At 39.7% G+C, this 27,677-nt stretch overlaps 1 protein-coding gene across 1 annotated transcript in view; it reads left to right on the top strand.

The window, feature by feature from the left end:
- LOC126233282 (baculoviral IAP repeat-containing protein 6) overlaps nucleotides 1-27,677 on the top strand; it is a 321,293-nt gene that overhangs the window by 288,458 nt on the left and 5,158 nt on the right. Inside the window, exons 65-72 of the mRNA XM_049942854.1 lie at nucleotides 1,750-1,981; nucleotides 5,721-5,907; nucleotides 7,344-7,467; nucleotides 15,147-15,285; nucleotides 17,639-17,856; nucleotides 21,955-22,194; nucleotides 24,656-24,844; nucleotides 24,940-25,074. Coding sequence (XP_049798811.1) covers nucleotides 1,750-1,981; nucleotides 5,721-5,907; nucleotides 7,344-7,467; nucleotides 15,147-15,285; nucleotides 17,639-17,856; nucleotides 21,955-22,194; nucleotides 24,656-24,844; nucleotides 24,940-25,074 — 1,464 coding nt within the window. The remainder of the gene's footprint in view (nucleotides 1-1,749; nucleotides 1,982-5,720; nucleotides 5,908-7,343; nucleotides 7,468-15,146; nucleotides 15,286-17,638; nucleotides 17,857-21,954; nucleotides 22,195-24,655; nucleotides 24,845-24,939; nucleotides 25,075-27,677) is intronic.

The following is a 27,677-nucleotide window of genomic DNA, read 5'->3' as shown; positions in this document are numbered from 1 at the left end:
TCAGAAATAGACCACACACACACACACACACACACACACACACACACACACCTATCTTTCTCCTGGGCCTCATTTCGATGGATGTAGTGTCACAACTGTTTACATTTGTAACAGGTCATGAGAAAATACTGCTAATGGTTGTTTTTTACGCGAAATAGGTGTGTGTGTGTGTGTGTGTGTGTGTGTGTGTGTGTGTGTGTGTCATCTATTTCTGATGAACACCCTTTTGGCTGAAAGCTTACTCGGTTGACACTCTTTTTGCTGGGCCTATCTGTGAGTCAGCATCTCTGCTATATGGTGATTTTAAATCATTAACTTTTTCTATTCGTGTTAGCGCTACTTAGCAGTGATGCTGCTATTGGCTGGCTACATACGTTTCATATGCTCTGAATATCTGCTGCCATCAATTGAGATCACATGAATGGATGAAAAAAGAGCGTTGCATTCTCACTTTCAGTGCTTCAGAAGCCACCATGGTGTAGTGGTAATTATTGGAATTGGTGTTAACGCTTTTGTAATACGAAAATATACAGTATTTTGTTGCTGCACAGCAAATATCTTTTCAAAATGCTCTTTTTTTTTTTTTACTGGGATGCATTTCCTAGAGTGCCAGAAAGTTCTATGCTGGTGTATAAATACTTCAACATTCAAATGATTGGTAAATTTTACAACTCTGTGGGATAATATATTGCCACTTAACACGGGAAAAATGTACTTTCATCCAGGAAAAAGTTTATTTTCACATGAGAAAGTATATTTTTAACCGGGTAATCTAAGAAAAATCTGGGAATACTTTTTTCTTATCCACATATACACGCTGATTAGTGCAAAAGATGCCACATATTTTTCCACTTCTGCTCAAGGCGGGTGTACTGTTGGTTTTGTGGTGAGCATATTACTATATATTAAATTGACTAGTCGTTTAACTCGTGTTGCAGCTGGGCAGCTTAGTTTCAGTTGTGAGGGCAAAGTGAAAATTTCTGTTTTTGGGTGAATATCACTGAATGTGGTTCTGGAAAGTCTGCAAATACCTCATTAACAGTGTCCATAACCCACCTCAGTGGACTTGGAACTTCTTCACAAACGATTTCTAGCATTTTGTGGGTAGGTGGAAGTTGGAGACTGTTTCATATCTGATTTCTGATGTGAAACGTCAGCGCTCTCTCTCTCTCTCTCTCTCTCTCTCTCTCTCTCTCTCTCTCTCTGCTAGCTACAAATTGGCACAGAAGATTGTTTGCTCTCTTTAAAATGGTAAATGACATAGCAGTGAAATTTTAATAGGCCTATTGTGTTGAGTACAGAAAGTTGTGCATAGATTAAAGATCTCTCTTGCATTATTTGTCATATTTTCAGTTGTAATTCATCTTAAATTTGGCCAAAACTGTCACCGAGATTGCAAGACATTTTGCATCCCCTTTCTCAAAGCCTTGTAAAAGAAAGAACTTTTTATATATTGAGCCAGGAATTTGACCAGCATAGTTTTTGTCTCTAAGGGACATCTGTACAAAATTTCATTCAGATAGGAGATAGTTTGATGGCAACCTTCAGTCAACTTGCTTCTGTTTTTTAAATTAAAAATAATTGACATTAAACTTAATATTTTATAATTTACTGATTTGCTTAAATAGATTTTTTTATAAATCAGTTTTGCAAGTAGATATGGTGGTAGATTTTAGTTACTTCATGAGGAATACCATTCTGATATTGCCCTGCATTTTTTGGTTTATTTAAATCTTATCTTTGAAACAGGTCTTCTCAAGTTATATCAATCCTGGTGGTCAAGCTCCAACATCCTTTTCGAGTAAAGATGATGACGATGATGATGATGATGATGATGATGATGATGATGAAGATGAGGACCAAGGTGATGGCAGAATTGGGGGTACAAAGGAACAGCCACAACTACCTCGGGTGTTCTATGATCTCCTCAAGCAGTCTTGTCTCTTGCCAGCAGTCTCTGCGTATCTGAGGAATGATTCAGGTTACAGTTATAACCTATGACTAATTATTTGCATTGACAAATTTGTTTTTTCTCTTGGATCTTTATCTATTGTTTTATTTGGTTATTGTTTTTATTTTTATAGTAGATAGGTGTCACATAAGTTTTGCTAAAGATACAAATTCTCTTATTTCAGATATTATAGAAGTATGAAGTTCTGTAAGTGTAAATGTCCTGTTATTAACAATATATGAATGGCCCAAGCTCATAGTGCTTTTTAAGTACATAGTGTTTTAAAATGAATATCAGGGTTATAAGGCTTTCTGTCATTTATTATATTAACCCTTTTGGTGCCATGCGATTTTCAAGGTATCAGCTGAAAAGTGCCAGGCGATTTTGTAGGGAATTGCAGAAGTTTGTTAAACATACCATAAAATCTGAACCGTTCAACATAGGACCTTAATTTTTTTCTTTTATAGCTAGTACCTTCAGCTACAGGAATATGAGCAGAGTACACTATTAGGTCTCATACTTCTAAGAAAACAATATTTGTATTAGAGTTTTTGTACGGAAAAAATTAAAACTTTGGTTTTAAGTCATATTTAGCCTCATGTAATATAATTGAACTTAAAATTTGTGTTCATATTATCACTCTACATAGTATTCTGAACGATATAATATTTGTTTGTCTGTTTCTGTCACATATTTTAGAAAACAATGCACCCTGAAAAAATGGGCAAAACATCTATAATTTTGTCGCTAGTTCCAACAGAAAATAACATAGTACCAATTAAGTTCTAGGATCATTTATTGACACATTTGGGATATGATCCCTTCTTACAGAGTACTCACATTGTTCTTGATAGTCACCTTGTATCTTTTGTAGAGCACACAACACAAACTCACTCCTTCTTTCCTGGTAGTATATCTACATCATACACTGTGGGGGCTGCTAAGTTTTGTATCTTGAACCACTCCTGGGACAATGTGCAGATGATCTTGCTGTTGAATTTCAGACATGTGAGTGGTTCCGAATGATCTGCCAGGAAAGTTTCATGTGTGTGGTTTCTCGGACAAAGGTAGATTTTCTTTATAAAGAATGTAAGCATTCAGAAACAGTCTGCCAGTTATGCTGCAAACCACTTTCTTCCATAATTTCACAGTCTTCCTCTCATCCAGATAACAGTACGTCGTCATATCTTAGGAATCAATCGCTCCCATGTATTTATTATATTGAAATATGACGTCAAGTTTCTTCAAAGGTTGTCATTTGCGAATACTTCCCTCTGACACTGTTGCAGTAGGGGAGGAACTGATCAACAGAACTGGATTTTTCTGCGACTTCTTTTCCCTGAAGCCCCAGAGAAGCCCAAAGGCCTTTCTAAAGAATTTGACCTGCCCAATGTCAAATTTGGAAAGAAGATTAGGTGGGAGAAATTTTCTATTCCTCCATATTGTGCAAGTGAGGAAGGCCCCCATGAAATACAGTTTTTCCACTACTGGAATTGACGTGATAAAATTTCACAGAAATGTGGTACCCCTTGTTCCTGTAATTACCAAGAGCAAGTAATTTAGTAATAACTACACGGCCTAATCTGTGCTCTTTTACCTCCACTCTGTCAGCTTCCATCTTGCTCCACGGTACACATAAAATCCAAGGCAGTAGTTCATCACAGAATCACATAGCATCCAGAACATTACACCCCATCTGTGGTGATGTTTATTAGGGAGATACTGGATGAATTGAGAATGAGTTTTACAGCCAGCAAGACTTTCATCAACACTCAGCTGTTGATGATGAGTCCCATATTTAGTATTACTGCCCTCATTTCTGGCACTAAGGTAGGATACCACTTTCTCACATGAGAGTTCACTGATAAGTTTGTGTTTGCTTTGCCTGGTAATTCCGAAAACGTGAAGCGGTGAGGAGCAGGATTGTTCAACTCCACACTTCCTATTTCAGCAAATTGATCCACTGTCTGAAAAACCTGTAAAATCGTTCTCACTTTCACTACTTTCCGCAGTATACATAACACTCAAATGAGACTTCTTGCTTGGGGGCACCATATTACCTTCAAAATGAACGAAAAACAACCTTGTGTTTGGAACTTGAAAATATCAATTATTGGCATCAAAAATCAAAACAAAGTACTTGATGACTATCTTTCGATCTTTGTTTGTCTTCACGACATCGATAAACCACGATCTGTGCCTTTGTTTGAAAGAAAAGTGCGCAAAAATGGCAGTACGATTAGATCGTACCTGGCACTTTTCGCGTGTACCACGCAATCCAGTTAGATCGTATTTGGCACCATAAGGGTTAACTTACAGTTATAAGTAATATATCAAATGAAAGAGTAACTAAAACAGTTTCTCTGTACATGGTACACATTGAGTCAGTAAGCAAGGTCTTCTCAAACCTTGATCAGTGTGTCTGGTGGAATTGTAGCAGAAACTGCTTCATTCAATGTTTCTGAAGTCTGGTAGACCAGCTGGTAGCAGAGGCACATATGCGTGATACTTTATGAAACCCCCAAAGGTAAACATTATATGGTGTCAGACTAGATGAACATGGAGACCTTGCAAAGCAAGCTCTGTCATTCGGTCCCTTGTGGCCAATCCAGTTGCAGCTTACCATCTCATGGGGATTTGCTGACCCCTAGATGTGCACATTGTGTGTGATGGCATTTCCACATTGCACTGTAACATCAGATTCAGTCCTTGTAAACTGTAAAACACAAAAAGCTTTCTGTTCACTTGTGTCCATCTTTATGCTTAGCCCTTTTTAACAGAAGACATAGGAAGTAGTGCATGCACACAGATATATATATATGAACAGAACTGTTTGGTTCCTCTTTCATTTGCTGTATTATTTATAACTGTAAGTTGCATATAATAAATGCTACAAAGCCTTAAAACTCCAATATTCTTTTTGAGACACCTGGTACAGTGTTGATACGGGGGGAGGGGCTGTGAAGTGTAGTACTCATTGGTTTAGTATGGCTACTGAGAAATTGTTGATTTTTCATTATATTTACATCATCTTATATTTCAGCTTTTTGCAGCAATACTCTACCAGCTGAGTCATCCAAGCACATATCTCTCTCTCTCTCTCTCTCTCTCTCTCTCTCTGTGTGTGTGTGTGTGTGTGTGTGTGTGTGTGTGTGTGTGTGTGCGCGCGCACGACAGGGGGGGGAGGGGGGGGCATACATGTTGATGCAGCTTAAGCTACTGCCTTACTTTTCCCAATGGCAAAATGTACATGAAAAGGCAAATATTAGGGCCCTAGTTACAGAACAGTAAATATTTAAATCTCCATACAGAACCGTGTAAGGAGACACCCCCACCAACAGTAAATATTTAAATCTCCATACAGAACAGTGTAAGGAGACACCCACACCAAGTAATTGGACTTTCAATCCGAGAACATTTTTATTATTTATACCTTGACACAATTGTGTGAAACAAGAATTTTATGGAGTAATGCATCAGTGCCCCCTCCCTTTACTTTGCTAGTGAGTGAGTGTCTGGTTCTACCAAATACATTGCTTGGGCATAGGTGTGGAAACCATCAAGGAAAATTTCTTCTATTGTGTTGGTTATGTTGTTAAAATTCCAAGATCCTTGTGGTAATGAGTGAAGAGTTATCGAACTTGGTGTGTGTGGATTATGTGCATTGTATGACAAATGGAATAGGTGTTTTTTGTGATAGTGTTGAGATTGAACATTGTTATTGTTGCTGATGTTCAGCTACCTATAAATGGTTTTTAATATGTTTCAGTGTTGGACATGGCACGACATATTCCGTTGTACCGTGCTGTGCTACAGCTTCTGCGTGCCATGGCCCTGAGCCCTCAGCTGGTGACACTGCTGCTGCCGCAGGATGGCGGACAGCATGATGACCTCTCTGTCGTCTGCCTCCTTACCAAGATGCGTACTTGTGTCGACACGTATGCCTCTCGTCTGAAGTTAGTAACTGCTCTCTTAGTTTATCATTAATTTATGAATGAGCTACTAAATAAAACATTTGCCATACATGGAAAAAAAGCAAGTTTACAAATGTGGAAGAAAGTAGTGGCATCTATTTATGTATGACTGATGAAGTAATAGTGGTTCTTTAGTTTTTGAGATCTATTGTGCAGTGATTCCTTTCCTAACTTGTAAGTAGTGAATAATTTATTGTTTGTCAAATGTGGGAAACTATAACCAACTTAAGACTCTTAAGACTGTAGATTGAACTGTCATTGAAAGAATAATTTTTCAGGTGCATTGCTTTGTACTGCACAACATTTTATTGACACATTTAACAACTATTGACAAAGACTGGTGGTCTATCATAGCTGTTAGCTTCCTTTGTAATACAGGTGCTCTAGTTTGATTGTTTGTCATTTTTTGTTTTCCCATTTAGTTATGTGACGTTGAAGTTCATTCGATGGTAACACCTATGTACCATTTATTTTTAAACTATTTTGTTTCCAATTAAAGCTGTGATTGCATTGCTGAAATCTCAAAAATATTGATAGTGTCAATGTTCCACAAAGCATGAATTATTATTGTTCATATTGGATAAACCATTATCATGTAATGCCTGTGCTCAGGTAACACAGATCAATGTAAAGGAGTGAAGTCAGTTATATATTCTTTGTAAAATGTAATCATCCCTGTGAAGATAGTGTTCTTATAAATTTCGGTCTTATAAGGGAATTCCTAATACCTTCCACATTTTTGCCATAATTTTCAACATTCTGCTTATTATGCTACAGTTGACAAAGATAATAAACATTGTGAAGTTCAATTATAGTCGTTCTTAATGCTATTACAATCACTGCTTCCATCAAGATTTATATATAATATTTATAATATTCACTTTATTTCTGGTTTTACTGGTTACTGGCTTCTCAACCTTACATATTTTGATGCACAATCTGTGTTATTCAGGATTAATATGATAATACATTTTAGTTTTATTCAGTTAAACATATCTTTATGAACAGTTGAAATCAAATATTTATCTGTGGATTCTGCTATGAAACAACTGAAACTTGCCTGTGAAATCAAGAGGAGAGAAGTTTCTTGCAAGGGTAATTACAGCTGCACCCTCTTCCCTCTCTGTACAGTATAGATGTCCTTGTATATGGTAGGAACAAGGGGAGACATCCCTTGTTCGACCCAACTAGGACACTACAAATACTGTAATAGTAGGAGACACTGTAAACTTCTCTCAGGACTGTATGAAAGTGATGGAGTTAATATGTAATTTATCTTGTGAGACACCTGCTTTGCAGGTTGTCTCAGAGTCACCTGCTTTGTAGATTGTCATCTCTCTCTTGTGATATTTTTGCGATGTATTGTTTCTTTAACTTCTGTTTGAGATTTACATTTTCAATCTTTTTATATTTTAAAGGCTCAATAAATCGAAAGGTAATGGAAAATCTCGAAGTAATGCAAAACTGCAGGAAGAAGTTGAACAGGATGAAGGTCTTGCACTTTTAATTCCAGACATTCAAGAAACTGCTAATATTGTACAGGTATGCCACTATTGATCATACGTATAATTTTCGTCATCATATATATTTCTAAGGAATGAATGTTTTAGAGTACTTGATGTCATCAGTCTTTGATTTATGATTTGGATTTGCATAGTTGTCCTTTAAAGTAATGTCACAGTCTTAAGCACTATTGAATGATCTACAACTTCTGAGACAAAACTCTTGCTTCATTTTATCTACGACCCCTTCAGTCATCCATGCAGGTGGCAATGCTGAACGTTTTGACCCCTATCAGATGTATTTTGAGCACACATTTCTTTGAAGAGTATAACTGATAAAGATGTAATAGTTAAAATGGATATGCTGGGACTAAGTTAGGCACAACAAAAAGACTGTCAGAAAGTGAGCTTTTGGCCAAGGAGGCCTTCATAGGAAATAGACAAAACCTACACACACACACACACACACACACACACACACACACACACACAGTGTCTGACTTAAGGCCAGACTGTGAGCAGCAGTGCATGATGGGAGAGCCAACTGGGCAATGGGGTAAGGAGGAGGCGGGGGCAGGGAGAGGGAAGGATAGCAGGGTGGGGGTTAGGGATGTAAAATGCAACGTGTGGAGCATACAGGAATGCGGTGGAGAGAGAGGGTAGGTGCAGTTGGGAGGTTAGGGGGAGGAGGATGGTTAGCAGAAAAAAAAGGGAAGTAAAAAGACTGTGGGCAGGGTGGTGGAATAGAGGGCAACGTAGTGCTTCCCTGTTCCCATAAACAGGGAAGGGTAGATGGATAAGGACAGTGACTAAAGAAGGCTGAGACCAGGAGGGTTACAGGAATGTAGGATATTGCAGGGAGAGTTCCCACCTGTGTGATTCAGAAAAGCTGGTGTCGCTGGAAAGAATCTAGATGGCACAGGCTGTGAAGCAGTTATTGAAATGACGAATGTCGTGTTGGGCAGTGTGCTCAGTAATGGGGTGGTCCAACTGTTTCTTGGCCATAGATTGTCGGTGGGCATTTGTGCAGACGTTGTTGGCTGTCATGCCCACATAGTGTTTGCAGCTTAGCTTGTAAATCACCTGACTTGTTTCACTCATAGCCCTGTCTTTGATGGGGTAGGTGATGCTTGTGACTGCACTGGAGTAGATGGTGGTGGGGGTGTGTTGGACAGGTCTTGCATCTAGGTGTATTACGTGGATATGAGCCATGAGGCAAGGGGTTGGGAGCAGGGGTTGTGTACAAATGGACAAGGATACTGTGTGGGTTCAGTGGGTGCCGGAATTCCACTGTGAGAGGGGTGGGACGGATAGTGGGTAGGACATTTCTCATTTTGGGGCACAACACAAGCTATTTGAAATCCTGGCAGAGAATGTGATTTAGTTGCTCCAGTCCTGGGTGGTATTGAGTCACAAGAAGACTGCTCCTCTGTGGGTGGACAGTGGGACTTTGGGAGGTAGAGGGTGACTGGAGAGATAAGGCACAGAAGATATGTTTTTGTACAAGGTTGGGAGGGTAATTACTGTCTGTGAAAGCCTCAGTGAGACCTTTGGTATATTTCAAGAGGGATTGATTGTCACTGCATATGCGATGGTCACAGGTGGCTAAGCTGTATGGCAGAGAATTCTTGGTGGCAGCTGTCAAAATAGAAGTGATGTTGGTGGTTGATAGGCTTGATATGAATGGAGGTACTGATGTAGCCATTTCTGAGGCAGAGGTCAACATTGAGGAATTTACTGAGTGAGGTGGCGGTAGTTAGCATGCTGGATTCACATTTGGGAGGACGGTGGTTCAGCCACACATCTGGCCATCCTGATTAAGGTTTTCCGTGATTTGCCTAAATTACTCCCGATAAATGCTGGGATTGTTCCTGTGAAAGGTCACAGCCGACTTCCTTCCCCATCCTTCCCTAACCCAATGGGACTGGTGACCTTGCTGTTTGGTCCCCTCTCCATTTGAACCAACCAACCATCGAGGAAGGTGGGTTGCCTCCACCGACTCTTCACAATTCCTGTTCGTTTACCATATGCTACCCAGCATCTCACTATTGATGCCACCTCCCTTTACATTCACATTCCTAATGCCCATGGCCTTACTACTATTGAACAAACAGATCTGGAGTACAGCCATGGGGACCTGCATGGCAGTATCCTGTGCCAACTTATTCATGGGCTCACTAGAGGAATCCTCCCTAAACACACAGAATCCCAAACCACTCACTTGGTTCAGATTCATTGATGAAATCTTCGTGATCTGGATCAAGGCTGAGGCCACTCTATCCACATGTGCCTAGAACCTCAACAGCTTCTCCCCCATTAACTTCACCTGGTCCTACGCAACCCAACAAGCCTCCTTCCCAATGTTGGCTTCCACCTCAAAGATGACTACATCAGTACCTCCGTCCATATCAGACTCACCAACCACCAGCAGTACCACCACTCTGGCAGCTGCCACCCATTCTATACCAAAAAGTCCCTTCCATACAGCCTAGCCACCTGTGGCCATTGCGTCTGCAATGGCAATATACTGCAGGTCTCACTTTTACACAAACAGATCTCCCATGGCGTATCTCTCCAGTCATCCACTACCTGCCAACATCCAGCCACAGAGGAGCAGTCTCCTCATGACTCAGTGCCACCCATGACTGGAGCAGCTACGAGGGCGGTTCAGAAAGTAACCTCCGATTGGTCACAGTGCGGGTTGTGGGGGGAGTAGCGACGCCATCTGTGCGTTCACGCACTCAACAGGTCAGTCGGCATCAAGCCGTAGTCGAGTGAACGTCGTACCTGCGCTAGTTTAGTTTTTGTGGCAGTTTGAAATGTGTGCTGCAATAGAAAACCCCGCCAAATGTGAAGTGCGTGCTGTCTTAAGGTTTTTTACAGCCAAAGGATATTAATTAATCAAGACGTGTACTGTGAAACAATAAAAAAGTTACGACGGGCTATACAGAACAAACGCCGTGGTATGCTGACTTCCGGTATTGTTTTTTTGCACGATAACGCCCGTCCTCACTCTGCTCGCAGAACAACGGCCCTTCTTGAGTCCTTCAAGTGGGACGTTATCAACCATCCACCTTACAGCCCAGACCTGGCGCCAAGTGATTATCACCTCTTCATGCATTTGAAGAAATGGCTCGGGTCACAGCAGTTTGATGACGATGAAGAGCTCAAAGATGCGGTCACAGGCTGGCTCCAGGCACAAGCGGGTGATTTTTATGCAGAAGGAATTTCAAAGCTTGTGAAGAGATACGATAAGTGCCTCAATCACTATGGAGACTATGTAGAAAAGTAGTGCAAAGATGTAGTTGTAAGATGTATATATTAAAATATTTTTATTTAACTTGGTGTATTTTTTTAAATCAACCGGAGGTTACTTTCTGAACGGCCCTCGTATATCACAGTCTCTGGCAGGGTTTTGGCTACCTCTCATTGTTCCCCCGAAATGAGAAATGTCCTACTAATTATCCTTCCCTCCCCTCCCACAGTGATATTCCACTGCACACTGAACCTACACAATATCCTCGTCCATCCGTACACAACCCCTGCTCCCAGCCCCTTGCCTCATGGCTCACATCCATGTAATAGAACTAGATAAAAGACCTATTCCATACATACTCCCACTACCACCTACTCCAGTCCAATCGCAAGCATCACCTATCACATGAAAGGCAGGGTTACCTGTGAAACCAGTCATGTGATCTACAAGCTAAGCTGCAACCACTGTGCTGCATTCTACATGGGCACGACAACCAGCAAGGTGTGTGTCCCGATGAATGGCCATTGACAAACTGTGGCCAAGAAACAACTGGATCACCCCATTGCTGAGCATGCCGCCCAACACGATGTTCATTTCAATGACTGTTTCACATCCTGTGCCATCTGAATCTGTCTCACCAACACCAGCTTTCCTAAATTTCGCAGGTAGGAAATCTCCCTGCAATGTATCCTATGTTCCCGTAACCCTCCAGGCCTCAACCTTTGTTAGTCGTTGTCCTTACCCATGTAGCCCTTTTCCTGTTCCCATTCCAGCACTACGTTGCCCTCTTATTCCACCAATGCACCCACAGTCCGTTTACTTCTCTCTCTTTCCACTTCTCCCACCCCCTTCCCTGCCTGCCCTCTCCCCTTCTGACTGCACCTAGCTGCCCTCCCTCTCTCCACCTCATCCCTGTACGCTCCCACAAGCAGCACTTTACCATCCCCCACTACTACCCTGCTAACTGTCCACCTCCATGCCCCAGCTTCCTTCTTACCCCCATCGCCCAGTTGCCTCTCCCGTCATGTTCTGCTGCTCGCATTCTGGCCTTAACTGCCAGAAACTATTGTGTGTGTGTGTGTGTGTGTGTGTGTGTGTGTGTGTGTGTGTGTGTGTGTGTGTTGTATATTTCCGTTGAAGGCCTTGTTGGCCAAAAGCTCACTTTGTAGCAGTCTTTTTGTTGTACATATCTGCGACTCAGCATCTCAGCTATATGCTGAGTAGCAACTATCCTTTCCATAAGATACATTCTATCCTGAATTTTCCATTACTTAAAAATTGAAATGGTTATATGCTTGGATTACTCACTATTTATGCTAAGGACAGTCTGAAGTTATTAACAGTATCAATGGGAAAAATCAGCTGAAAGAACTGTTAATACAAATTAACAGAATGGTTGACCAAATCTTACATTTCAGGGGCCAAATTCCAGGTACTTCTGATAGAAACACTTAAAAGTTGAAAATACTATTCCTAGCTGTAGGACTTGGTTATGCACTACCCTCAGAAGGACGGAGGGATTGGTTGGGGATGTTGAAAAAATGGGACAGACTGAGAGGAACATTCGTGTTGTGAGGATTACAGGGATGTAGAAGGAGGAGGAGGACTGACTTTGAAGTATCTCATGTTGAACCACTGGAGTGATGAAGCTCCAGCATCAACTGAAAAATTATAAGTAACAACAGCGGAGATGCTGAGTTGCAATAGGCACAACAAAAAGATTCACACAATTAAAGCTTTCGGCCATTAAGGCCTTTGTCAGCCGTACACACACACACACACACACACACACACACACACACACACGTAAACACAACTTGCACATATATCTGCAGTCTCAGAGAGCTGAAACCACACTTACATTCCATCCTGGATTTTCCATTGTTTGAAAAAGTATAAGTAGCAAATATGACTTCAATTAATAATACATTTGGTTAATTATAAATTTAATCATAGAAAACTATTATAATCCAAGTGAATCAGCTAAATGTGCAAAAATATAAATATGTAAATAGGTTTTTATTTTTGTTGTGTATGCTATTTAATAACAAAAACATCAGCTTGTGTTCTGCATATTTGCTTAAATCACTTCATGACAGTATTCTTATAAATAACACACAAATTGAAACATTTGTTGCTGTTGTTGAGCCTAGGACGCAGTTTCCAAACCCGATGAAGATTTTTAAATGTATATGTTTTAAATTTGGACTCAATATGAATTGAGCTCAAAGTACTGAGCATAAACCCTCATGTGAATATATCGTCTCTGTTTGCACATCCTTTAATACTACATATTTTACTTATTACTGTCAATTTTTCTTGTAGAGTTTTGAGATTTATAAGAAAATAATGTGATACTTTTCACCTGGTGCTGGCAGAGTTAACCAGCAAAAGTTAGTAAAAAGAATACTTTTTGGCTGCCATTCCCTAGATGTAATTGCGCCGGGAAGGGAATAGAATGGATAGAAAATTATGGACTATGCTATTATTGAATATGAGGGTGAAACTGGAGAAGCTAAAATTGAATTCGAACCTTAAAGAAATTAGATACAAGAGGGAAAAATGATTTTTCTTTGTCGTTGAATACTTAATAACAATAAAGACACCTTTTCTGTGGCTTTGTGTTGCTGTGGTATCGTGTATCTCAAGGATAGTGTTGAAAGGTATGTTTATACCAAAGTATTGAATTTGAACTAAATCTTAGAATAACTGCCACAGCCTGAAATGATTCCAAAAAAAGTAAAAAAAATGAATACAAATGCTTTATTATTATCATCATTTGTAGGTTAAAAGAATCCACAATCCTTCAGGTGAAGAAGAATATGGAGGAAGTGGGATGTTATTCTGGGAGTATGCTATCTGAAACAGTGTACTTAGTCTTACTCGACAGATAGACAAGGTGTTGAAGCTTTCCTTGTAACTGATTATAAACATTGTTTTGGTAATCTTCTGCGTTAACAATGTGAGCCACATTATTACTGTGCACAGACTCCTCTTAAATTTGAAATGTCAGCCTTTGCTACCATTTGGTTCATCTTTGGATATCTTAGCAGTTTATTCACAGTGGAACAGCAAATTACACTGAAGAGCCAAAGATACTGGTACACCTGCCTAATATCGTGTAGACCCCTATAGAGCATGCGGTGCCGCAACCCAATGTGGCATGGACTCAACTAATGTATGAAGTAATGCTGGAGGGAACCAACACCCCAATCCTGCAGGGCTGCCCATAAATCTGTAAGAGTACGAGGAGTGGAGGTCTATTTTGAACAGTACGTTGCAAGGCATCCCAGTAATGCTCAATGATGTTCATGTCTGGGGAGCTGGGTGGCCAGCAGAAGTGTTTAAACTCAGAAGAGTGTTCCTGGAGCCACTCTTAGCAATTCCGGACGTGTGGGGTGTCACATTGTACTGCTAGAATTGCCCAAGTCCATTGGAATGCACAATGGATATGAATAGATGCAGGTGATCAGATGTGTTACTTGCCTGAGTCGTATCTAGAAATATCAGGGTTCCCATATCACTCCAACTGCACATGCCCTATACCATTACAGAGCCTCTACCAGCTTAGAACAGTCCCCCCGCCAACGTGAAGGGTCCATGGATTCATGAGGTTTTCTCCATACCCATACCCATACACGTCCGTCCACTCAATACAATTTGAAATTAGACTCGTCTAACCAGTCAACATGTTTCTAGTCATCAACAATCCAATTTCTGTGTTGACGGGCCCAGGTGAGGGGTAAAGCTTTGTGTCGTGCAGTCATCATGGATACACGTGCGGGCCTTTGGTTCTGAAATCCCATATTGATGATGTTTCGTTGAATGGTTCACACGCTAACACTTGTTGATGGCCCAGCATTGAAATCTGCAGCAATCTAGGGAAGGGTTGCATTTCCGTCACGTTGAATGACTCTCTTAAGTCATCGTTGGTCCCGTTTTTGCAGGATCTTTTTCCGGCCGCAGTGATGTCAGAGATTTGATGTTTTGGATTCCTGATATTCACAGTACTCTTGTGAAAATGATAGTGTGGAAAAATTCCCACTTCATCACTACCTCAGAGATGCTGTGTCCGATCACTTGGGTGCCGACTATAACACCATGTTTAGACTCACTTAAATCTTGATAACCTGCCATTGTAGCAGCAGTAAACGATCTAACAACTGCACCAGACACTTGTTGTTTTATATAAGGGTTGCCGACCGCAGTGGAGTATTCTGCGTGCTTACGTATCTCTGTATTGGAATACGCATTCCTATACCAGTTTCTTTGGTACTTCAGTGTATTTAAGATAGCAATGATTGCTGGCAAGTAAAATATAATGACCAAGAATGTATCCGTTTGTAGTAGATTGCTGGTGGGATAGCAACATTAAAAATAAAAGCCTACAGAAGCAGTGGTCATCGAAACTTTCTTTATTATGTATAACATTTTTGTTATTATTGTCCATTTCTGTTTTCCAGGCTGCAACAGACAGACTGACAATGGAAGATGGCCAAGAGAGTTCTGTTGTAAGAGAAGGGCCTCATTTAAGTAATATAGACCTTCCTTTAAGGTCCCATGAGGAGAGGTACCTTGAAGTAATGAGGAGACTGCAATTTGGTATGTGTTTAACATATATTGTGGCCCCAGTAGTCTGGTACTAACCAATCTTGAGAGAGAGAGAGAGAGAGAGAGAGAGAGAGAGAGAGAGAGAGAGAGAGAGAGAGAGACGGGGGCAGGGGTTATGCAGGACTTTACTGTATCATTCCAAGGAAGGTCAGACAGAGGAGAACATCTGATCAGCAGATGGTCTAAAGCTGTTACATTGACCAAAGCAAAGAGAGATTTGTGCCACCCAGAGGCCAAACTGATGAACTCCATTGTTTATAATATTTCTACTTTTTATTATAAAAACCTCTGTGTTCACAATATTTGGCTCCATTCATTAATTCTTGCATGGATAGATGACAACTCTTTACATAGCAACTGAATGTTATGTTTCAGCTTTCGGAGGACAAAGTGACTAACTCCAATTTTCTTACTTGTATTGCCACGGCATTTGCTTCTTCGTATTTAATCTGAAGTATTACATTTACCATCCTCAATACTGATTTTATGTGAGCATCTCATTTTATATTGCATCTTAGTAACACCCATACATAGCATAAAGCTAACAAAATCAAATTCATGTGATAAATGGAAATTTTATGTATTCAACTTTCGCTGTGATTATTTTGATAACAACAAAGGGTTTATGTATATGCGGCCAGAAACGGAAGGTTCTTTGATGTCACGAGAAGCAGCTACATGCCTAAAACAGCACATAACAAACAATGCAAAAGACCACAAGTATATTCTGACTTAGACTCATGTACCGATAAGAATCGAAATCAAAACTGTATTAACAATGATGAAGCTTCTACGTAGTTCTGCACATATAGTGGGTATTATTGACTTGCAGTTTTTCATACCTGGATGCAGCTATCTGCCAAGTAACTCCAGCAAACTCTGTTACAATGTAATCCATTGCTGCAAAACAAAGGACCAGTTAGAATAAATTAGATTGAAGAGGTTGCTGCCTTTCACTCTTCAGTACAGTATCACTTTTTCTATTTGTTATTGCTAATTTGAAGAAATCTACAACAGGATGCCAATCTGCATTTGCAAATAAAAACCATGATGCGCCAAACTCAAGAATTCATGCCATTAGCAAGGAAGAGGGGACAGATCTCAATCTGCCGCCCCCCCCCCCCCAAAAGTATATTCCTTCTGTGGATCATGGCTACTACAAGAAGCTAGTAATCACTCGTGAGGAACACAGTGGTCAAGTGTGTGTCAGAGATCTGTGATAGCATTTATAATGATAGTTAGGGGTTAAAGTTGGCAGTGTGACTTAACTCCTGAAAAGATACTAAATATGCATTTAACTTTAACCTAAGTTTCTCTTGCACTGGAGTTAGTTGTTTAGCCTCTGAATGGCACATTTGTTAGTAAACACCCCCCCCCCCCCCACCCACCCACCCACCCACCCCGTGCCCAAAAAAAATCTTAAGATACAGTTCCATGTTACTTATTTTCGTGTACTGCTTGTCCCTTTTAATAATTATAGCATAAATTAATGAACCAGTGCAGTGAACTTTGTTAGCAATTTGGAAAATTCTTCATTGTTCCTGTTTTTATCTTTTATGATACAAAATTTCATCAATTCTCTCTAACAACGAAACACTTCGCTTGGTGTTCTGCAAATGTTATTTAATGTCTGTTATCTGGAGTTAACCAGAACGCACATCTGTTACTGTAATTCATAGAACTGTTCTCATTTTGAGTAGTATGCTTAAAAAGTGAGGACTTTGCAGTTTCTTCCAGGTTCATGGAAGATTGGCTGAGTTTCATGTGTTTAGTGTCTGGAGATTCTCATCACTGGTGGGTGTATCCCACATCCTAGGGTCTGCCTCCCTTTGTAACCATCCTGGACCGCCCCCTCCCCTCTCTCTCCCCCCACCCCTCCATCCCTCCCTCCCTCCCTCCCTCTGTCCCCCCTCCCTCCCTCTCGAAGGGACTACTAGTTCTGAAAGCTAGGTAGTGTGTCACTTTTTCACATATCTATCAGGAATACTGCATATTTTGCTTCCGAAATGTAAGTACTGGCCACCAGTTCTGTCTCATAATTATAGTGTTCTTTATTGAATTTTCTTTTGAAATGATAAAGTGCTAACTTAGGCTGTTGCTCCCTCTGTTGAAACTGCTAACTTAGGCTGTTGCCCACTCTGTTTTAGAAGCAAACTCATAAATACTGATTGTGTGCTTTATTGTCTCCATAAGCACTATTCTTCTCTCCCTTTTCCCAAGTCATATTTTTTTCTAAATTTAGAACTGAACTGTACGTAGTAAATGCATTAGAAGTTAATATAAGATGTGGGAATATGATAAAAATAATCTCATTAAATATTTCATGTATCATAATTTGTTACAGATACATATGAAATGATAACAGAAAGTAGCGAAGGAGGATATCAGTTTGTAGTCTCATACCATTTTGAATCGAATGTGAGGTCTGCTGGAGAAAGAAGTCACCCAGCTCGCATGAAGCGACTGGCACAAGAGACAGTGACACTGTCTACATCACTCCCACTTTCGTACAGCAGTTCTGTGTTTGTTCGTTGCGACACCGACAGGCTTGATATAATGAAGGTATGTTGGGTATTTGTAAATATTTATCTTAGATAGATGTCAGTAAAGTTGAAATATGTGTTCGAAATAAGTTAATAATTTTCAGTGTTCATTTTGTGTATATCTGGTTAGAAAAAATGCAATTTTCACCATGTCTATTTGACTTGTATACCTAAATGCGTTATTAGTCAATATTGACCATGTTTTTCCATTGTAATGTAAATAAATTTTGGGCCGTTGATGACCCTTCACAAACATTTCATTTGTTATTGATTCCAAGTTACCCATTGTGTTGAACAGTTCCTATTCTAATACCTCCACTTACTATACTATCTTGTATGGATGTAATCACGTATAAATGTTTCACTTCATTCTCTAGTCTTTCTTTCACCAATTCTACATAATCTTCTAATTGCTGTACAAGTTTAATTGAGAACTTATCTTGACCATTATATGCAATAATTAGCTATCTGGGTAAATTTTTCTCTCATCACTTTAATTTCTGTTGATTGGTTTAAAATTGCCTGTCTTAATTCTATTAATTTCAGTACCATTGAATGTACAATTGTTTCTCAACTAACATTACCATCTGTGAGAGGCATTCTGTCAATCTCCTAATGAATAATGATGTCAAAAGTCACAATTGATATTGTAACTTGTTATTAATGATAAATTATTTGGCTTTCATTTTATCTTTTGGTAATTTACTGGTACTAAATTATCTGAACAAGTTTTACGTCTGAATGGGATAATGTTGTCACTATCTTAACTGACAAAATCTACTGTAATTGAGAAATCACTTCACAGTATATTGAAACTTAAAGGAAGAGAATCCATTACATTTTAATATAGTGGATCCCCTGGTAAGTATGTGAAGTGCCACCTGTGTGAGCCGTCTCTCGTTGTCACGCACCTCTGGCTTCAGTTACTGGGTCTCATCTTGTCGTTCCTAGATGCTGTGTTGACTGTTTATTGAACCACCTGGCCACATTGTATACAAATTACTGTCAGTAGAATGCAAGTTGCCATCATACTTTAATTTAGTAGAACCCGTCTATCACGTAAAAGAGATTTTAAAATCTAAAAGGAACCTCTCTGAAGAAAAGAAATAAGAGCAAGAAAAATAAGAGTGTCGTTTGGGTGAGCTACAAAACTGCATTACTTTGAGCAAAGTCCTTACACTCCTTCACAGATGGTGATTTAATGAACAAATACTTCATATGTACAACTGAATATTTATGTCTACTTCAGGTAGAACAGTTTCTTCATGGTGACATTATCAAACTCGACAAATCGTGTGGTCTCATTCCTTCACAGCCTCAACACTTTTACTCCCATCTGGTTCTCCTCAACCCAAAATGCCACTTTCCTGGACATTGACCACCCTACCTGATGGCTCCATCCACTCCTCTTTTCACATTAAACCCACCAACTACCAACAGTACCTACATTTCAACAGGTGTCATCTTTTCCACACCAAAAAATCCCCCCCATACAGCCTGGCCATGTGGAGATGGCGTATCTGCATTGACAAGAACACTCTTGCTGAGTATGCTGAGGGTCTCAGTAGAGCTTTCACATACAGGCACTAACCATCAGACCTAGTCTGCAAATAGATCTCCCATGCCATTTTGGCACACACCTTCAATCCTCCACCACCTCCAAGAACCAGCTACAAAGGAGTGCTTCCTTCATCACCTTGTACCACCCCGGAGTGAAAGAATGAAGCCCAGTCTTCATCAGGGCTTTGATTAGCTATCATCATTCTCTGAAATGAGGGACATCCTACCCAAGACCCTTCCTCCTCTCCTCCAAAAAAAAAATGGTGTTCTATCACCCACCAAACCTCCGCAACATTCCGGTCCATCCCCACGCCACTCGCAATCCTAACCCCTTGCCACAGGGATCATATCCCTGTGGAAGACCCAGGTGCAAGACTGCCCAGTCCACCCACTCAGCTAGAGGCTTATTCTGCTCCATTGGAGGTTGGACCACATGTGAAAGTAGCCAGGTCATATACCAGTTCTGCTCCAATCATTGCACAGCTTTTTATTCAGTATGAATGCCAACCAGGTATCCACCAGGATGAATGGCCACTGTCAAACTGGCCAAGAACAGATAGACCACCCAGTGGCACAACATGCAGCTGAACATAATATGCTTGATATCAGTGGCTGCTTCACAACCCGCACCATCTGAATCCTTCCCTCCACCACCAGCTTTTCTGAACTGTGCAAATAGGAGTTACCCTTACAGTACATTCTCCTCTCCCAAAATTATCCTGGCCCCAACCTAAGGTAACCTACTGTGCCTGCCCCCCCCCCCCCCCCCACACACACACACACGCACACACACATACACATACACATACACACAACAGTTTTCGCCCCCTCTGGTGTATCGCATCCTTCCTATTCACATCCCCTTAACATCTTTGTTTACAGCACTCTGGCAACACATCCACCTGCCTTTCCCCTTCACTGCTCCTCTCCTTTTGCACTCGCTGTCCCCTCCCTCCCCACAGCCTCCTGATGCTGCACCTGGTGGCAGACTTTCCATGCCTTCTCCTAGTTCTTGCACACTCTGCCAGACAGCTCTTCCCCCACCTCCCCTCCCCCCCACCCCCACCCTCCCCCATCCATATCCTGCTATCTCTTTCCCATGCCTCCCCCCCCCCCATACCCTGTTATCCCTTCCCCTTACCCGCCACCTCCAGATTGCTGCAACCATTCAACAAGACAGTTGCTTTCCAGTCCCGGATGCCAGAGATGGTAGCAATGTGTGTGTGTGTGTGTGGTTTGCTTGCTTGAGTGTGTGTGTGTGTGTGTGTGTTTACTTTTCTGAAGAGGCGTTTGGGTGAAAGTTAAATGTGTAGCAGTCTTTTCGTTGTGCCTGCCTGTAACTCGGAGTGTCATTTTTATGGTAGGTAGTAATCTACTGTTAAATTACACTTTATTAGTTGGCACATAGTCACTCTCTAAGTATAACCTGGGATAGTTCCTGCTAGGCTTTGAATTGTTTTACTATGCCTATGCAGCTTTAACACTTGAGCTGGCACATCTATGTATAAAGTGCACCAACCAAAACTAAAATGATTTTGCGTGGTTCCATTGTTGTTTCATAACTGCAAACCCATACCTATTTCTTCATTATTGCTTCAGATAACACAGCAATAAATTGTGCTGTCGTACGTTCAAGTGAGCAGCAGTAATATAAAATACAAAGTGAGCTAGGTGAGAAAAAATGTACAATCCGTGCAAAACAATTACCCTGATTACGAACTAGCAACATAATCCCACATTGAGGCAGTTGTCTACAAGATAATTAATGATCGAACAAGCAGCTGGCTGGGATCTGATGCAACTGCACTGCTTCAAGTGGGTCATTACTGACTCTGTACTGCCTGTTCTTGGCAACAGAGTGTTATAGTGGAAATTTATTTCATTATTGTTTAATAAAGCAGTGGTTTAGCACATATTACGCAAGTTTATTTTCTCGTCGTTTAAATAAACTAAAATTGAACTGTGGTTTTGATCATATTGTTTACCTTTGTGACATAAAGACAGCCATTCTATGTGTGTGTAAAAAGTGCGCTGTGCACCCACCTGTGTTATGAAAAATGGTGTGCCCTCTCGAGGGTAAAGATTCGTGTGCCTCCAACAATACTGTACTTACAGTAAAGACCTGTGACTGAAACTGAAAATAACCCTTACAACCCCTGACCCCCTTCTACTTGCCTCCACCCCCACCCCACCTCTCCAGTTTTTCCTCTCTATCCTTTTCTTCTCTTTTTAAAAATTGATTGAGACGCTGGTGATAAGAAATAGTAATATTTTTCGGTCTTGTCCTATGTTCAAAGTACAGTTAGAGTAATATATCTTGGAACAGCTGCATGCGAAGGCGAGGTACAGCATTAGTGCTTCCATTATGGTGCACTGACTTTGGTCCAGCAATAAAGTTAAAATGATGTAATACCAGAACTTTTCTGTGTGACATGCAGAAACTTGCACTGGCAAAGTATAATTTTTTTTACGTCCTTCTATATGCTCAAAAATTCAGGAAGGAGTGTCTTTTATCATGAAAACTTGATTATAGTGGTATGAAATGCTTATTTTACAGGTCCTGATAACAGGCCCTGCAGAGACACCGTATGCTAATGGCTGCTTTGAATTCGATGTCTACTTTCCTCCTGATTATCCAAACTCACCAATGTTAATTAATCTGGAAACCACTGGTCATCACACAATAAGGTTTAATCCAAATCTATACAATGATGGCAAAGTGTGTCTGAGTGTTCTTAATACTTGGCATGGGCGCCCTGAAGAAAAGTGGAATGCGCAGACATCAAGTTTCCTACAGGTAATAATTCTATTTCCATAAAAAGTTTTGTTTCACAAATCACGGAATAATTTTCTGAGATGGACAGATGAATTGTAAGCTTAATCGTAAGAAGGCAGGGTTATTTAGGTACTAATGTAGAGGGTAAAAATCTTAGAGGGAGACCAAGAGATGAATACACTAAGCAGATTCAGAAGGATGTAGGTTGCAGTAGGTACTGGGAGATGAAGAAGCTTGCACAGTATAGAGTAGCATGGAGAGCTGCATCAAACCAGTCTCAGGACTGAAGATCACAACAACAACAACAATGTTCTTAAAACCCAATGTCAACATTATTTCATTCAAAAAGTCATGTTGCTTTGTTAGAATGGTCTTTCTTGAGAATTATTAGAGGGCAAAGATATAGCAGATTGGCATAGTTATTTAAAAACTTTTATGTTGGAGTTGAAAGCCAGTGTCTCAGGATAGAAGTTCTTAGTTTGCCTCGAGTTTCGTGATGATGAATGTTTTCTTCAGTTATAAACTCACAAGGAGAGGACCCCAGCGGTGGCATCAGCTGTTTTAAACCAAATACATGGTGCTGGAGCCAGCCATTCATCCATGTTGCAAGTAATTGATGAAAAAAAAATCAGAATTTTGCATGTTTTCAGTAAGGTTAAAAAAGTCACATTTTGTAGTCTGGTTGCATGGTGTAATGGAGACAATAATAGCTTCACATTCTAGAGGTTATGGGTTCAGATCTCGTAATGTGCAGCAGACTTTTTTTTTAAATTGTTTTATTTGTAAATCTTGATCTAAATGTCTGTCCATTATTTTTATTCAGTTACTTGGTTTAAATGTGTTTTTTAAATTTCTATTCCTTTGTCACATTATTTTAATGAATGAACTTTTTTCGTTTGTTTAATTTTTTTCGTTCTCTCTTTTTTTCTCCAATATGAATGTAAGTATATTTATCTATTATAATACTCAATTATTTGAAAATTCCAATTTATCAGTTAAAAACAAAAGACCTAGTAATGTATATTGACTATGCAGTGGTGTGAAAACTGTATTTTTCATTACAAGTTGTTCCGTTTTTTATCCATGGTAATTGTCATACAAACATTTACAACATGACCTAAATATCTATTGCACTATGGACAAAATAATGCTGATGAGGATTTAAATGAAAGAAGGGTTTATAAATATAACAAAATTCAAACAAAATAAGAAATATGTGTTGTGAAAGTGATAATGTGGATTCGAACCCACAATCTCATGAATGTGAAGCTACTGTCCTATCCACTGCACCATACAACAGGACTGTATGATGCATCTTTTTTAATGCTGTCTAGTGTCACACAAATTTCCCAAATTTTTTCGTCAATTTTTCACAAATGAGGGCCCACCAGGGTGAACGGCTGCAATGTGTGATTTCTGGGATCTTAAACTGCATAACTGTACAGATGGTTTCAAAAAGTCGATTCCACCACAGGGGGATCTCTCCTTGTCAATGATTCTATCACAAAAGTGAGTGTCTTCAACTTCATAAACAGGGTCATTAGTGTTCTTTGGATAAGCTTTGCATATTTTTCTGACTACTTTTTTTTCTATTTTGTTGGTGTCACTAATGTAACAAGCTTATCTCCATATCAGTTCAACATAGTAAATGTGTGACAGAAAAAGTATAATGTATGTGTTCCTGCGCCAGACAGCTTTTAAATTTATTTCAATTTAATGCAGACTATACAAAATTCTGAAAGTCATGCCAATTAATTTGAAGCTCAGTCCTTAGTATGCAAGTAGAGTGCTTTAATCAGTGCACCATCTTATTCAGTGTGATATTATGCTAGTTCTTTTATTGTGGGGAAAAAAGTCACTAAAAACAGTTAAGTCATGAAGTTGAAGTTGTTTGGTGGACACTGTCATTGTAGCCGTCATAAGTAGTAAGCTTTTAGCTTCTTTATTGGCAGCTTCTGAGCAAAGCATGAATGTTGACTGAAACCCACAAGTTACACATGTAGTGTGGAGCTTTGTATTAGTACTGTTACTTTTGTAGTACTATTACCTTTGGCAGTTAACAACTCAAACTATTACGAGTTACATGAAGTTTAAAGCAAACCCTAGTATATAGTTTTGCAACATCAAATTCTAATTTTCTTATCCTTTTGGGAATAATACGCTGATATTTTAATGTGTCGACTTCTGTTCTTAACATTTATCAAGTGTGTACTTACTTTAAAGAGCAGTAAGTTATGAGCAAAGCTACCATAAATGAACATGTTAAACATTCTTACAGTGTACTCTCTGCATTTTTTACAGAACGTGATACTAGTTAACTGAAACAATCTTACTGCACCTAGTTTCATTATAATCTTTCTGAACCCCTGTATGGTTCATTACAATAAACTGTTGGTTTAGTTTCAGTTGATTTTTACATTTTTATATAATCCACCAATTGTATTGCAAATTCATGTTTAGTAAATGTTTTAATTTGTTGTAGGTGTTAGTGTCCATACAGTCACTAATTCTTGTTCCGGAGCCCTACTTCAATGAGCCTGGCTATGAGCGATCAAGAGGTACACCGTCGGGTAACCACAGCTCAAGGGAGTACAATTCGAACATATGCCAAGCAACTGTGAAATGGGCCATGCTAGAACAAATTCGAAATCCGTGTCCCTGCTTCAAAGAGGTATGTGTTGTATTCCTTGACAAAAAGATGCAGTAATTTTTTTTAATTTCTTCTCTATTCTAGCTGTATATTTCTTATATGGTATTCCTTTCCAGGTCATACACACACACTTTTGGATGAAGAGGCATGAAATTGTGAAACAAATTGAGAACTGGATTGCTGATATGGATTCTCAGTGTGGAGACAGGCGGACAGGGAGAGCCATTTCGCTAAACTCCATGGCTTTAAAGGTATGGTTGTCATCTATACAAATACGTTGTTATGAATTCTGAGTTGCTGATTTATGTATTCTTCATTCTTATGTGATATAATTGATATTTTGTGATTTATGGAGGTAATTTGAAATAATTGTTTACTAAACTCTTGTTTGGGACCCCATGTTCTGCACTTTTCCATTTGGATATTTGTATGTACTCTGATTAAGCCCTGGATTTCTTGTTGTATTTCAATATCATTGTATTTTGGACATTAGCAAATCCTTATCTACAATGAGTAAAGAGTTCTGTTTCCAGGATGAATTTGAGGGATGCTAATACACAAGAGACAAACATCTGAACAGAATACCCAGACAACCTTTGTTTCTCTCTGTGTCATCTGTCAACAATGGCACAAAAAATCCTAGCAATCTGTCACTACCTCGACAGCCACTTATTCTAAATGTATCAGTTACTATTGTCACTTTTTCATGAAACATTAATGGAAGACTAAAAAAAGTCCCACGAAAATTACTGTTCTCTAAGCCAGGACTTAGATGAATGTTCAACATAATGCTTGCCAGTGGAAAGTGGCAACTGACCTTGTCATGTGTAGCCTTGAATTTTTGTGACAGAGTGCATCTGATCTGTTTATTCAGTTTCACTTTGAAGTGGTCTTTCCTTTTCCCACAGGAAAAAATTTTTAATTTCCCAGTTTGAGGGTCAAATTCATGCAAGGAAAATGACAGTCTGAATTTCGTTCACTTCCTGTTGCCACACTCATCTGGCTGGGTGACTTAACAACATATAAGCAACCAAAGGGCTTGTAGTTTTCAAACATTGCCAAATTCTCATTTTTTTTATGCATCACTATAGGAAGACAAACTCGTAAAGCTTATGCTATTAGATGCCAATAGTGATTCATGTGATGCCTTGCCCTGCCATGACAGCTAAAAGCTTTTCTCGAAAACTTGTTTTAACCAAGCAGTAACTTACACTTTCTTCTGAATAACAACAAAAATAAAACTGAATAAACAGTTCTTTGTAATAGGACAGTCCCATCCACTGACGTATTTTTGTTCAGCCAATCCTACTGAGGTACCCATCTGCCATTGATAAAATTGATTTTGTAGTTCATTAAACTCAGCAAGTACTCTTTGATTTCTCTCAAGTTCATAAAACAAGCCTCAGCCTCTGCCCACCTTGTAATTGCTACTTCATTGGCTGTGTAGCACGAATTTTTAGTTTCACTACATATTTTTTATTTCATTTACTGTTATTAGTGTTATTAAGATTTTGTAAAACATATGTGATTTGAATGTCGGATGTGCACTGTCTGACAAAAAAAAAGTGAAGTACCCAGAAGGAATGGAAAACGAAATGAAACTTCACATCTGACAGAGTATGTGATATTATTTCAGTGATTACAGTATAGTCAAATTTACCAAGGACTTGGCGCTATGAACTCACTTTTCAGTATTACATTGCACCCTCCTCAGGCCTAGATGCATGCAATGATTTTTTTTACGAAGGGTGTCTTAAAGTCATTGTATCCTCTCCTGAGGCAAACTGGTCCATGACCATTGATGTACTGGCACTGGGACGTAGTTGATGTCCAAGCTGGTCTCCCTAACATACTATCAGGAGCAGATCTGGGAATCTTGTTGGCCATGGGAATACCTCAGCATCGTGCAGACAGTTCATAAGGGCATATACTGTCAGTGTACGAACAGTGTCGTGTTATAAAAATGGCACCACGATACTGTCACACTCTTTGGACCCTGTGGTGCATGAATTTCACTGCAGTGGTAGCTTTTAATGGTCATGAGGCTGCAAATACCGAGCGAGGTGGCGCAGTGGTTAGCACACTGGACTCGCATTCGGGAGGATGACGGTTCAATCCCATCTCCAGCCATCCTGATTTAGGTTTTCTGTGATTTCCCTAAATCGTTCCAGGCAAATGCCGCGATGGTTCCTTTGAAAGGGCACGGCAGATTTCCTTCCCAATCCTTCCCTAACCCGAGCTTGCGCTCCGTCTCTAATGACCTCGTTGTCGACGGGATGTTAAACATTAACCACCACCACCATGAGGCTGCAAATGCATGCAGGTCACAAAATCATAGGGAGTGTCCACTGCATTGGATTGTGTGCACTTTCAGCCTCAGGTCTAACTGAAACCACCAAAGAAGTAACCATTAACAGCTGTCCACTGTGCCACAGAGTTAACATTGACAAAGGCATTTATATCTTTGATTGCTGCAGTGTTGTGATCTGACTTATTATAAACTACTTGTAATATAAGTTTTGGGATTGTAAAGAAAGAGTCATGTTGTACTGGCACCACTGCTTACTACTGAAATCATGACATAGAAATTTGTATCGAAATCCAGGGGTCAGTTCCTATTTCATGATGTTGGTAGTAAGTAATGATTCCAGTATATCACAAAGCTATTTATACAAAGTTACACAACTTATATTACAAGGCATTCACAGTAATATAGATCACATACATCAACATTAAATCAATCAAAGATATAATTCTCTTTGTATCAGTTACCAAAACAGTCACATGAGAGGTAATTTGAGGATGCAGCACATCTGTGGCGTACTATTGTGCCATTAGATTTCCCTCAATAACT

The sequence above is a fragment of the Schistocerca nitens genome, chromosome 1 (genome assembly GCF_023898315.1).
Source record: "Schistocerca nitens isolate TAMUIC-IGC-003100 chromosome 1, iqSchNite1.1, whole genome shotgun sequence".
In the NCBI taxonomy this organism is placed as follows: Eukaryota; Metazoa; Arthropoda; class Insecta; order Orthoptera; family Acrididae; genus Schistocerca; species Schistocerca nitens.
Note: the sequence above shows the minus strand (reverse complement) of the source record. Positions and strands in the feature narration are given on the sequence as shown.